Source organism: Opisthorchis viverrini (assembly GCF_000715545.1).
Source record: "Opisthorchis viverrini unplaced genomic scaffold opera_v5_52, whole genome shotgun sequence".
Lineage (NCBI taxonomy): Eukaryota > Metazoa > Platyhelminthes > Trematoda > Opisthorchiida > Opisthorchiidae > Opisthorchis > Opisthorchis viverrini.
This window is the reverse complement of record NW_008751708.1, coordinates 2,009,186-2,022,533: the sequence shown is the minus strand read 5'-3', so window position 1 is coordinate 2,022,533 and position 13,348 is coordinate 2,009,186. Positions and strand designations below refer to the sequence as shown.

General features: G+C 42.3%; 1 protein-coding gene across 1 annotated transcript; it reads right to left on the bottom strand.

Moving 5' to 3' along the window:
• Positions 1–2,328: 2,328 nt before the first annotated feature.
• T265_03599 (hypothetical protein) lies at positions 2,329–8,735 on the bottom strand (the record flags this gene model as incomplete). Its single annotated transcript, XM_009168118.1, has 6 exons — positions 2,329–2,353; positions 2,778–2,843; positions 3,447–3,565; positions 5,928–6,011; positions 7,469–7,536; positions 8,705–8,735. 6 exons carry the CDS (start codon positions 8,733–8,735, stop codon positions 2,329–2,331), a joined length of 393 nt encoding a protein of 130 aa, XP_009166382.1.
• Between the last annotated feature and the right edge of the window lie 4,613 nt (positions 8,736–13,348).

The following is a 13,348-nucleotide window of genomic DNA, read 5'->3' as shown; positions in this document are numbered from 1 at the left end:
CAGTTTGATCAGTTCATCTATCGAGGGTGAGTTATTTCTCCCGAATACCATTCGACGTACTTCAGAATTGCTGATCCGGTGTTCCCACCAGATTCGGGTAATGCTCCGAAGACATCGATAGTCAAACGCTGAAAGTCTTTTGACGTCCTCAGCGCGCAGCGGCGGTAATTTGCATGCGCACTGTATCAGCAGGGATAGATCAGAATACAGCATAAAGTCTCGGGTTCCATCTATAATTTTGACGAATGAAAAGTATAGCAGGTGAAGCAGAGACAGGCAAGAACGAAAGTTATGCCGAACTAGCCACAGTTCGTTTAAAGGACCCTAACAAACAAGACCGGTTACAGTATATCCAAAGCGGAAGGATGAAAGAGGCAGCATGAGGAATCCCCTGCACACACGAAATGTACTCAAGTCACTGACCAGGCAAGGTTAGTTCGTAGCCCTGTTATTATCCAGTGAAAACACTTTGCACTTGTGTGCACCACCGAGTTGTTTTGGGGAAAACTAATCAAAGTATGACATAAGTGTTTTGATCCAATCTGGTTTCTCCCGAAGTCCTAAGTCACCGGGCCGACGGATCTTCGCTTGACTGGATGCTCGTTGATAGTCACATTCGCGCTGTCGTAATATCCTTTGATCTTAATTTTATGAAGTTTAGTCACGGAAGCAGGATGTTTGAAAAACAGGAGTCACATCCAAGACTCACTTGTGAGGGGCTTCCCTTCTGAACCGAAATCCGCAGAAACCGAGTGATTAACTGTTTTATCTTCTGGTTTGTTCTTGATATTGAAATGCACTATTCGAGCATAATTGTTCAACTGTGATTTCGAACTTGTCTGACTGGTCCCCGCTGAATCCCAGTACACAGGGCAGCATCCAACTTCCGAATCCGTGTGCACTTGAACATTCCATTCACAAGGTAACTGATGGTACATATAGGTACGATTCCAGAGCACCTTGTTTACAAGACCCTGGTAAAGAAACAAGCAAGTGTGGACCATAAAACTAGTCCATGTTACTAGTTGGTGAGATTCGAAGCTGTTTTAAACCACAGCGTTTTCAAATTGCAATACGGTTGTAAACAGATAATAACCAGTTGGTTTTTCGCCTTCCAGTAACTCTAACTGATAAAAGATATCTAAATCGTCACTCAAATCCGGAACTTCCGTTTGCGGTGCAACCTAGCCAAACTCATCCAAAAGTTGGACTACCGGATTTCAAGCAGATCTTTATATGTGCTCAATAAATAAATGGTACATTGGGATGGGAATGGGTTATGTTCGATGGTTCAGGGGCAGAATACATCAGATGCACGTTGGTTATTCTAGTGCTTGCTGGACCATAAGCATATTCGTGTTTGTACAGTAGCTAATCAATAACGCCTCCAGCCAAATAGGAGTTACTTCAGTGCAGATGTGGCAACGGCTGTCTCAAACGCCTCATGATAGAGCTCATCGGAACATTAAGCTGGCAGCCCTCCATTTGCCAGGTGGTCCTTCCCATCACACCCGCGTATATTTCAGTCGGTTTGCAACGACCGAATGTCAGAATGATCCTGGACCTGAACGGACGACCTCAGCACTCAGTACAACCCTTTCATGGAACAAGTCAAACTCCCGTAAATATATGCTTAAGATCTGCTCAACCTTGTCTTGAAAACGCGACGGACTCCGTGGAAAGAATCTCCTAATTGTTTCTCAGTTTATTAAAATGCAGAGAGAACGTAGTCCAGCTTATACCAAATTCATTTAGGTATATATTTATCACCTACCTTTGAAAAAAAACGGGATGAAAGCATCACAGCAAAGCTGGTCAAAATGAGATCAAGTCTTTTAGGTTACAAGAGATCTTAGAATCCTGAATAGTCTGAAATTAATCGTGTACCATTTAGAGTGAGAAAATTCTTCACCTTGAATTCTCATTACTTAACACATTCTTTATGTAGAAGTACCTTTGACAAAACCAGATTCCTAGACTTAATTAAGACTGACCTTGAACTCACTCATGTTTTGTTTGTTATTGCTTACTCTGGTTCCAGAGCAAACCTACTACATGCGCTGGAAACACACGACATACGAGTGCAATACTAGTTCAAGTTAGCAAAATTCACCGCTGCTTCGCAGTTGAAAGTTCCTTGAAAAAAGTGAAAAACAACAAAAATAGCTTTATTTAAAATTCTAATTGTGCATTGCAGCCACATGCTGTTATTCGTACATGCCTGATCGATCTGCCATAAGGAATCTTCATTTTCTTTTGCGCGGTTGAGTTCGGTCCACCACATTTTGCGCCATTCTTTTGACCGTAATTCGCTCACATCCAATAGCATCACTCCAGTATTAATTCCTTATGGCTGTAAAAAAGACGTGGTAAATTTCGATAGCCTATCGATATTCTGAGGTGAAGTTTTCCGGAGTATGTGATTCTGTTGACCAAAGGGACCCATGTTACAGGTCAGCTAGTTTCACACAAAACCAGTCAGCTGTTTCGTCAGAATTGGTTGTTGTTTCAGTTTGTTTTTTCGAGTTGAATTAGAGTTTCCAAGTCGTCAGGAATAACGTTCATGCCTTCCCGCGGATACCAGATTTTCACAGTTAGCAAGCAGAGTGAAGGGTATTCGCTGATAAGGGCAATGCTGACTGAGGGTCAACCGGAATAATATTCTCCGAACATGGAAACTGTTCAAACGGTATTTCTTTGAGTAGGGATTAAATTAGTGTTCTCCAACATGACGGGTAATTCGTCCACTACTGACGGGTTATTAACTGATCACTTACAGGGACGGCTGGAGATGAACAGGACTCTTGACATTCACCCGATTTTTCACACACAGCCCGAATGGCCTGGTAAAGAAAAGAAAAGATTTTGAAGGCGGGTGCGGTGTGCTTCGTGAGGATAAAACCGACCTATCAGGAGGTTCGGTTTCCTAAAAATAACTCGAGAATGTCCGAAACCTACTGAGACCCTGAAACTCCACTAGAATTCCAATAGGGAATCCGGCAGGCATCCAGGCCAATCATTCACGTAATCAATTCAGCAAAAGCCGATGGGTGTTCAGGCACGGTCGATGTTGGTAGGTATTCACTAAACGCCAATCATAGAATCTGTACCAGTGTTACAAAGTGTCCTTTAATTTGCTCGAGGCCGTTGCAACTTTTGCGCTCGCTTATTTCCAATGAGGCTGTTGTGCTGTTTGTTGGTGAGTCTTTTTCCGGCACTAACGTATTGGAGCGGGGAAAGCAGTTAGATATAACGTGGCTGTTGAATTTAACTTGACTTTATGACACATAATCACCCCATCCATTCGCTTATTCCGCCTAAGTAGTTTTGATCTCCAATTGTTTTGCTCATTCGTACCCGCCACTCACCTTGCCTCAGAGGCCGTCGTTTTCGACACTTGTGTATTGACATATGTGTCTGTGTGTGAATGTGCGCTGCTGACCTACTTATCCACGGTGCGTTTGCTGAGCCTGGCTTGACTTGTTTTCTCATGAGTTCCGTGTGATCGCACGTCCAACGAGAATCGCGAGACTGTCGTCGGAATAACCGACCGCACCCCACGCCACTGAGCAATCAATCAGCTCGCCGTTGTTCGGTGTGCGGACGTTGACACTGCACTGTGCCGGTCAGTGACAGACCTGTGAACTTGTTGACGCTACGATCGTGAACAACTGAGGTTTTTTGTACACATTTGCTTACCCGTGCGTAAATATTACCGTATAATTACCAACCCAATTCTCCCTTTTGAAACTTTTAAAAACCTTTTAAAAACTTATGAAGCCTTCTGCTTTCAAGTTTTATTCCCAAGAAGACTTTCATATGATAATATACCTCACCTTTTAAAAAGATTTACCGGATGACTTGCACAGCACACGCCTCATAGTACTAGAGCTAAAGGGACATTGCCACGCGAGACCAGAGGGCACCTTGTACTGTGATTCAACTAAAAATAGTTAAATAGTTAACCTGTTGACAATGGGAAATGAACCGAAGCAAAGCATGATGACGGTTTACACTTTAAGCTCATGTCAACCGAAAGAGTGTGATGTTCCAATTTCCAAATTCTGAAAGTTCATACCTATCTAGCTCTTCCCCGTAAGAGTCGTATTTCTAGTTTCTAACACAACGTTACCTTATCTCTTGTAAGTTTGATACACTGCAGGGAAGTCTGGTTATATTAAGGCCTGCTATAAAGAAAGTCGCTGTGTAGAAGTATAAATACATTGCGTTGCGGTTTACACATGTACTCATTCAATTTTGCAGTTTTTATTTGACTTCTTTCACAATGTGTCGGATACAATAGGTGATCATAATGGCTCAGGTTCATGATTTTAATTACTCATTAGATCCGTAAGCATAATGATACTTATATTTGTAATGCACTACTTATAAGATTGCTGGAAGTCCGTCGAAAGATCACGACCGGTTTTGCCCCTCTTAGAGCTCATCAGGTAGGCGCAGTCCCCGAGTTTTCGTCAGCCTTATGTTCTACTTGAACCCATTTGCAAACTGGTTTGGTTTCCACGAGAGACTCAGCTGAATCTCTCGTTTATGCTATTCTAGAACTGAATGTGTTGGACACAGGCCGCCCCATGATTCAGTTGGCATCATATTCGAGATATCGCAATACATGTATGTATTTGTAATGCACTACTCATGAAGTTGCCTCGAAACTTCACAAACGAGAGATTTAGCTTGGTTTTAGTCGAATCTCTCGAAAAACCAAATTAGTTTGTAAATGAGTGTATATTTCATAATGATACTAGTTTTTCCCTAAATCAAGACAAAACAACCAGGTACTACCAAGATCCTTTCATTCGGTTAAAGGAAATACGGTGAACTACAGAGTAGGGCATGCAAGCCACCAAATTAATAGAGTTAATTATGCAATACTATTCACCTTAAACCGTTTTTGAGCTTGTTGTATTACTTAGTAAAGCTAGAATGTTTGTCTTCCTGTCACCATATATATGCCCACTTCAGACGGACAGAAGCAACCAATGAATGTGTTGTCAACAGTTCAGAAAGAATACTGATCAGTGCGATAGTAAGCAGGGCGTTATGTGACCTTCTTCCCAAGTTCTTTTCGAGAGGAGAGATTCACGCTTTTCATGAGTCATCTTCCTCCGGAAGACATTTACTCCGTTGTATTCCATGTTTGGAAACTTGGGCCGTGTTTGACAATACTTGACACAGAATGTGTTCACAAACTTCTGAGTGCTCTCCTCTACAATGCTGGGATGTAATAACCCACTTATTTTTGCGATGACAACAACAATTTTTTGGGGATGTTAGGGGATGCTTCAGGGGTAAAAAAGAATGATTCGAACCATTTTCTACTACCAGTTCCCCATTGCTTGAATCGACCTGTTTTCGGTGAGTAGAACACAATACAGTTTACCACACCTGACAAGTGAGAAGAGAAAAACGTCATAGATGAAAGTAACAGGTACTTGCGTGGTGTTTACGGGGTTGAGATTCAAGTTTATGCCTACAGTTGTAAGGTTACCCTCCTTACTAAGAGGGGACTTTATTCGTACTGTAAAAACGTTACTGCTTAAACGAGTTCTTGGGTGAAAGTTAAAGTAACTGCAAGTTGTCCAGGCTCAATATTCTCCTTCATTGTAAGCGCAGATAGAAATTTCTTAAGAAAATTGGGGACGGTGCCACATGAGAATGCTACTTCGATAGAATGTCTACTCCGAATCATTCCAGCTGCCGCTTCCGTAAATAAGACATCCATCATACAGATTACACGTCCGTTATACCAACAAATTATACTTTTTTCTTGGTATTACACAAGTTTTGTCTTGTGTAAAAGTGTGAAATTTGGGTGCCTAAATTGCAGAGGTTAAAAAACAGAGCGGCAAGATGTTTGATGACCAAACGCGGTTGATTTTGTGGAAGATGCTTTGTAGTTCACTTACTTCCCCGGGTTGAAAATGACTGAAATGGTTCCAGAATTCCTTGCTATTGGCACTGAACAACAAGTCAACATCGAGCACGATTAGCTAGAGTCAAAATGAAAGAGATCACAAAAATGAGTACTTCCCACATGAGACGGTAGTTCAGAGGAGGACGCGCAAAGGAAAAAACCCTTTTAAACCTAACGTGACTTCTGAATGATTGGGATATGTAAGACCATCTTTCTATACCCTTATGTACAGAAATGCTTGACTGATATACACCGTGAACATATCCAATTTTCTGTTGACCAGAGCAACAAATTATACGTTTTGATTTGACAGCCTCTAGATGGCAGGGAGTATAATACATCTAAGGGTCCGGTGCTAGGTATACGCCAAAAATACGATTACTGGGCCATGTTTTATAGATAGGACAAGATAGCGTAGACTACATACTGCATTCTTCTTAGTAGCATAAGCCAGATCCGGCGAATCAATGGCGACTTTGGGTGAAATGACGTTATCCTGAGGAATGCAAGAGAAAATCAGTTACACAAGCCCATTGCTGTCAAAATTCGGCATATCACTACCGTGAATGATGCTAAAATATAGGTATATCGTGGATGTATATGTATCAAGCTGGAAATCGTTACGGCACTTCCGCGTCCGAGATCCTTGGGCAGTTGATACAGTTCAACTTGACGCTGCTCCTTTTCCGGTTACAGAACCGTTTTTTCCCATCAAATCCGCGGTGTGGCTAGCTGAAATTGTGTAGGCCGATTTTGCTGGACATTAAGGCTAGGTGTCTCTTGAGAGCAGTACGATGTGTTATGGAATAATTTGCGAATTTTCCGGGGTATTCTAGACCAAATTCTACAGCTTCGATGGGAACTCTTATAAAGGGGATTGGAGAAGATGGCTAGCTGTCTTCGTACTTCCAAGCTGTCTCTCCGTTCCTATCATCGCTTCCTGTGGCTGTAATTTATACGGGTTTCCTATGAGGTCTATTAATCTCGGCTCTTCATGGGCTACTTTTTAAGAACGAACATTTGTGCCGAATGTACAAAAAACTCAAAGTGGAGCAGTCTTGGTTTAGTGGTCGTTTGTCCTGGTCATTCAACCGTACCATCACGTACTATGCTGTTCTCACCAATGATCATGGGTAACAAGATTCGAGCATGATCTGGAAAGTTAAGTGGACCGCGGGGACTTTATTATAACTATCGCCATTGAGAGTGCTGGTTATGATATTACACCTTCGCTAAGTCACCAAGCGCAACGGTATTTGAGGTCCCATAATCAAACACATTTGAGCCGTTAACTAATAACAGGATCTGTTTTTCTAGTTGTCTGGGGTGTAGTTTTGAATGCAGTTTTTTGAAAGGCAATCAGATACAATCTTGTCACCGCAGAATTAAGATCAATTTTCCTAAATCCCCCATCAGGACGGTGGACTATGTTCTGATGGAAATCAATGATAGGTCAAAAGAGAAGTGACCGTCAAACTGAACGAATCCCGCAACCGAAAACGTACCTTTTGTACATCACTGTCCACTATCTACGGAGCCATGAGTTTCATCATGGCAGAATAACCAGCGTAGTGTTTTGTCCTTCCATGACCAATCAGGTTCTAGGAAAAAGAGAAACCAATTCCAAATTCTCCAAAAAAGTAAATAGATAAGAACGTACTGGATAGTTTCTAAAATAGACATTATTCCACATGCCTGAGTAAGGCTCAGTTAATGTCAAAAAGGCTGGAGAAAGGAGAGGAGCACGAAATTACTGTATGAAACAAGCCGACGCTGAGTAAACTTGTGTAGGGTCCTGTCACTAGTTATGCCGGCCTTATGAATCTTGATAAGTGAATTGAAACGTACAATTCATTAAGTGGAACTCGAACATTCAAATTTTGAACTTCGTGGTTTGCCAGTACTGTGTTGAACTCGCATTTATTAGTGGTATAGTGCGCACTGAGACTGACTGTTTCCTAGCATGAGTTACTTGGTCGTTACGAGGAATCTTTCAAACTTCAAATGCACGAGTCTCTCCTGTCTCGGGTAGATTTTTCGCATTTTCATGGGGGTTAGTGAATACGAACCGGTTATGACTCCTTTATTGATTTGCCACTTCGCTTTCTCGGTAAATGACAACTAGGCTTCAGGTATCCCACATATGTGACAGAATGTCGTGATCTTCATGTTACTGACGTATATCATTAGTGAATACCACAAAGAACGCAAGATGCCACGTCGAAAGTCAGTCGATGCTAATGAACAGAATTTGTGTGTGGCTTAGATTGGTTGTGGGGGCTTTCATAGTGTTTATTTTCGAGTTTAGCACACTGCTACGCTAAAACACTGAGAGATGAAAAGTTAGCACTGTCAATGATCTGAATACATTCCTGGTGACCAATGAAGCTCATGATTCTGACTAAACAACGTAACTGTTCGGCAAGGCCTGGACTAGAGTGATGCGAATAACCAGTACGCAGTGAATTGCTTCTCGAAGGAGGTCAACTGTTCTGGAAAGTCCTTAACAGGCTTTCCATCTTCCTTGACTTAGTCCATAGAAGGAGAGGGGAACAGTACATATATTTGTGGTCTTTCTAAGACCACAGCATCAAAACTTTAAGACTTCCTCATCATTTATAAGGATGATGCTTTGGAATTATCACCCGAGATCTAGGTACATAGGGAAATAGACCAACACAAAATTCACCAGGCAGTTTTCAAACGGGTAAAGAGTGACTTGCAATAAATTGGATTGGTTTCATCCTTTGATCAGATCAGCGACCAAACCTCGGGAACTCTTGTCTACCACCCAATGCATGTTCAAATATTGTCTAGGTGGAGGAGAGTGATGGTCGCAGTTGATATCCCCATGGCGAATCCAACCAGTTGAACATTCCGGAAGCTAGCAGTTGAATTGACCCTGTGAGTACACAATGCTTTTGAGCATTGTAACAGCCTGATGGACGGCTGATGCTCCATGTAGCACGGAAAAAGCATGAATTATTTCAACTCTTTTGCTGTCAGCCATACAAATGTCAGCATCTCCAGATTCCCGCACACCGTGGGTGGATTGGCATTCTTCCTGTGACACAACAAGTCATAAAATAGTGTTCAAATAGCATTCAAATAGGGCTCTGCAAAAAGACGATTAATGTTGTACAAATGAGTTAGACGAGAGCTTTCTCCAAAATACATGTAAAATCTTAAGAAGTCTAGTCAGCATGACATTATAGAACGGTCAAATTCAAATTGCGATCACAACAGCCTGCAATTCACCATATTTTATGCAACTAAATATTTCAGTAAAAAGTATACAATGCTCCAATTTTGGGGCCTTTTGATTTGAAGCAGATAGGTATTAAGATATTTGAATTCCCCCCTTTCTCAGAAGGCAGACTGTCTTTGATCTCTGTGATTCAGCGATATCTATCATTCCGTTGTTTTATCATGACTTTATGAGATCTGAAAGGAGCCCAGTTGGAAATTCACAAATTGATATCGGTCTCTTACGGATCGTGTCCAGTAAATAATGTGAGGCCGTTTTTGTTCTCGTTTAATTTTGAGCACCTGTAGAACATTTCGAGGTTTTGAATTCACAGCTAGACCTTGTTTAAATAGTCGCCTGCCCATCGCGACACTTTTATCCGCAATTAGCACTCCTAAATCAATGAAAACTCAATTCGATTATTAATCTCGATTGGGCCACAGCGATAAATAAAATCCAGTCACCTGAAGCGCCGAAGGTGGCTCCCCCAATGCAATAATACATGCCTAATGAGTCGGTAAAGTGAGGTGCAGATTGCTTAAAGTCCAGAGTTTCCATTCATTGAGGAATTACATACACCACAGAGTCATAGAATTCTTCTCAGATTGTCCTGCTGCAGATCAAGTCTGTTTCTGGAAGTAGATGATCCGAAACCGAAGGACAACAAATAGGAAACAAGGCTGGTACTAATCCCTGTTTAACATTTTGCTAACATTTTCAGCTGTAAGAACCGCATAATTGTCGAAGTGTTGTGACTGCCACAATTTTGTTCACGATTGATTTGGGAGATGGGGTATGTAGATGTGCATTGAAGGCGAGAGCTGATAAATTGGTGTGGAAATTGAAGGAATGTTAAGTGGAGGGATTGGGGAGAAAGTAATGCGTTGAAGGCGATAGGTTGGATGCATGAACACTATTGAGGGTGTGACTGGGCCATGTCTGACAATGCCTCTTGCCATTGATATGGCCCGTTGCGGTTTCCTCATCCAGGGCGACGGCAATGACCAACGCAGCTGAGTTTTCTGGTAATGACCTCTATACTTCGCTGTCAAGTCATTGTTTGACGTCCCCTGGCTCGTTAACACCTTTCGCGTGGTTATGCGGAAAGACCGCTTCGAGGAAGTCGGTCGGCTGGTATACGGAGCACGTGGCCAAGCCAGCGCAACCTATGTAGTCTGATAAGTTCATCTATCGTGGGTGGGTTATTTCTTCCGAAGACCATTCGACGTAAATTAAGGCATTGCTGATCCGGTGTTCCCACTGGGGTGGGCAATACTCCGATGCCATCGATGGTCAAACACTTAAAGACTTTCGGTCAGGCTCGTAATCCATATAGTAATATGAAACGCACCGCAGCATTGCTAGCTCGACTCTTGACGGATAAGTTGATGTCACGACTACACCACAGATGACGCAGGTTCACAAAACTTTTTCTGGTCTTCCCGATCCGGATGGAAATATCATCTTTCGCGGGAACACCGGGAATGGTATAACTGCTCAGGTAGACAAAATTGTCTACTACCGCAATCGGTTGATTCGGAAGCACCAGGCTAGTGTTTGAGCCAACCTAGTCTTGCAGTAGCACTTTCAGCTTTACAGATATGAAGCGCAGAATTATTTAGATTATTTGATATTGTTTGCATTACCACGTGGTCAGATCCAAGAAGAGCTAAGTCATCTGTGTACCCAGCATCTGTGAGCGGACGCCCAGGGAACACATCGACCCCACAAGCATTAGAAGTTGATGATGAATCTTCCATGATCGCGTCAATAACGAAGTTTAACTGTCTGACCCCATTGATGTGTGAACTTAGAAGAGTGTCTCCAGTATACACAGCGCCCTAAGGAGGGTCAGTATTTTAGGGATAAAGTGATGATGTCGAACGTCACAGCACTTTCTCTTGATTGTCACTTATTTTCTCATAATTTTGTCCTCAGAGGTGCGGCTACGATCAAAATAAAACTCCCTCACACTATCTATTGTCTGATTTACGCCTGTGACTACGTCGATTGATGGATCATTCAGCTCTGACATTCTTTCAGTGCCTAGCTGCCACGCTAATCGATAAAAACACAGGGCCAAGATAGTCCCTGGTTTCGCAGATCTGGATAGAAGGAATCAAGATGTGGAAGTCGGGGACGAACCACGAACAATTCGATCTTGCGCTACTTGACGGTTCGACCAAGAACCATCGACAAGTCACTAAAGAGAAGGTATTTGCAAGAATTTTCAAACTGATCTACGAAACAGCACGCAACATTTGGTGTGAAATCTTGGTTGTGTTTTGGAAGGACCATAATTCCGGTCGTCGCAATTCATATGAATACTCATATGATCTCCTTGGAGAGGAGTAGAGAGGCTCATTACGTAGATAACTCGAGACAAGAAAAGTATCAATGAATGAAACATAAATGTTTGGCTTGATCCCGGAATAAATCCTCTCATGAACCTTAGGAATAACAGTTGATCTCAGGATTCTGCTTAACAAGGCAACTCACTTCATGGCCTTCTTGCGATGAGCCAAATGGTCTTACGACTATGCATACGAGAACCATGACGTACATGAGTTTGCTTAAGCTATATTTTGGCGCATTAATGTGCATTATTCCTGGCAAACCAAGTTTGCTTTTGAACACGCTGCCGGTCAAGTAAGCCTACACATCATTTGGAAAATGAGACGATCGATATGTCTCGTCCGCACGCTTGTTTCAATAGTCATACGTACGCCCATACACCATGAAAGTAACGCTATGGTTTAGGGTTGCATCATCGAATAAAAGCAACTCATAACACCCTTCAAATGATGTACCTTACGTGAACAATTAAAAAAATGCCTAGTTCTTATGCTTTCTCAATCATTCAGATTCATGTAATTTCTCAGTCATTAGTGATGCTAGTAGCTTAATTCGCTACCTCACACTTGCTTAGCAGTTGTCTGGTTCGATTGCGTGGTAGTGTTCGAGGGGGACAGCCAGGGAACAAACGTCGATCTCAGAGTAACTGGTTTTATCAATACTTCATCCAGGAATCCTGAAACACCCTAATCATAGTGTCCTGTGCCGGTCAAATAGAATGCTAGTGGATCGACGTGGGGACGTTAGCAACAGGCGATCATATGAAGTCACAAGATTCAGACACAGTAGACACTACAATGATAAACATCCAGACAAGAAAAAACACTAAGAAAACGGTGCCGACGATGCAAACAAATCTACCAGAAAAGCCTAGCAGCGCATCAAGGAACTCCCTATAGGACCATCTTAAACTATAAACTGTGTTTTGAACGGATGGTGCAGTGGGCAGTAGAAGTTAATAGACGGGTTTGTCGCCGTTATCCTTGCACTAGTTACCGCACAAAGGAGTGACTTGCTTAAGTTGCCGAACGACCTACTTTGAATGTCATGCTTGCGATTGATTGCGCAGCTTAAGGGAGAAAATTCTTTTTTGCATAAGATTCAATCGGGTGTCAGAGGAACGCCAGTATTTGCTATTAGCATGCCTATCTGGATGCAACTACTGGCAAGGATAATGGCGACAATAATGATGGAGATCTGCTACTGTAAGCTGCATAGTCCCAATTGCGCTAAAGTGACAGATAACTGCTTGCCCGAGTGTGCTATATGATGATGGGCTCCGCTGAAAATGTGCATGCATTACCCGATTCCTCAGTGAGTGCCCTCAACTGGGATGAAGGTGTTTAAATACCATACTGCCTGTTGGCTGCAAGTAGGGTCTATGCGTAACTTGTTATATCGCCTCAATGGCTAAACTATGCTTCTCTTTCCTGGCTCTGGCTATTCAGCGACCGCCGATGAACAGCAAATTTACTTCGACCAGTACACTCATCTGCATACCAGTTTGGTTTTGTTTAGAGGGCCATCTGGTGCATGTTTCTGATGTTTCTAAGCAACCGAATTTGCTGCATCAGGCCGCCCCATGTTTCAATTTGACACCATATTTGAGATATCGCAATACATATAAGCATAAGTCAACTTTCATACAATTTGGGTTCAAGTAGAACATAAGACTCGGGGACCGCGCCTACCTGATGAGCACAAAGAAATTCGGAACCGGCCGTGAGCTGTCGAAGAATTTTCAGTAACCTTACGAGCAGTGTATTCCATTTATAAGAAAAATATTTGTTTGTAATTTCGAAATCTCTTCA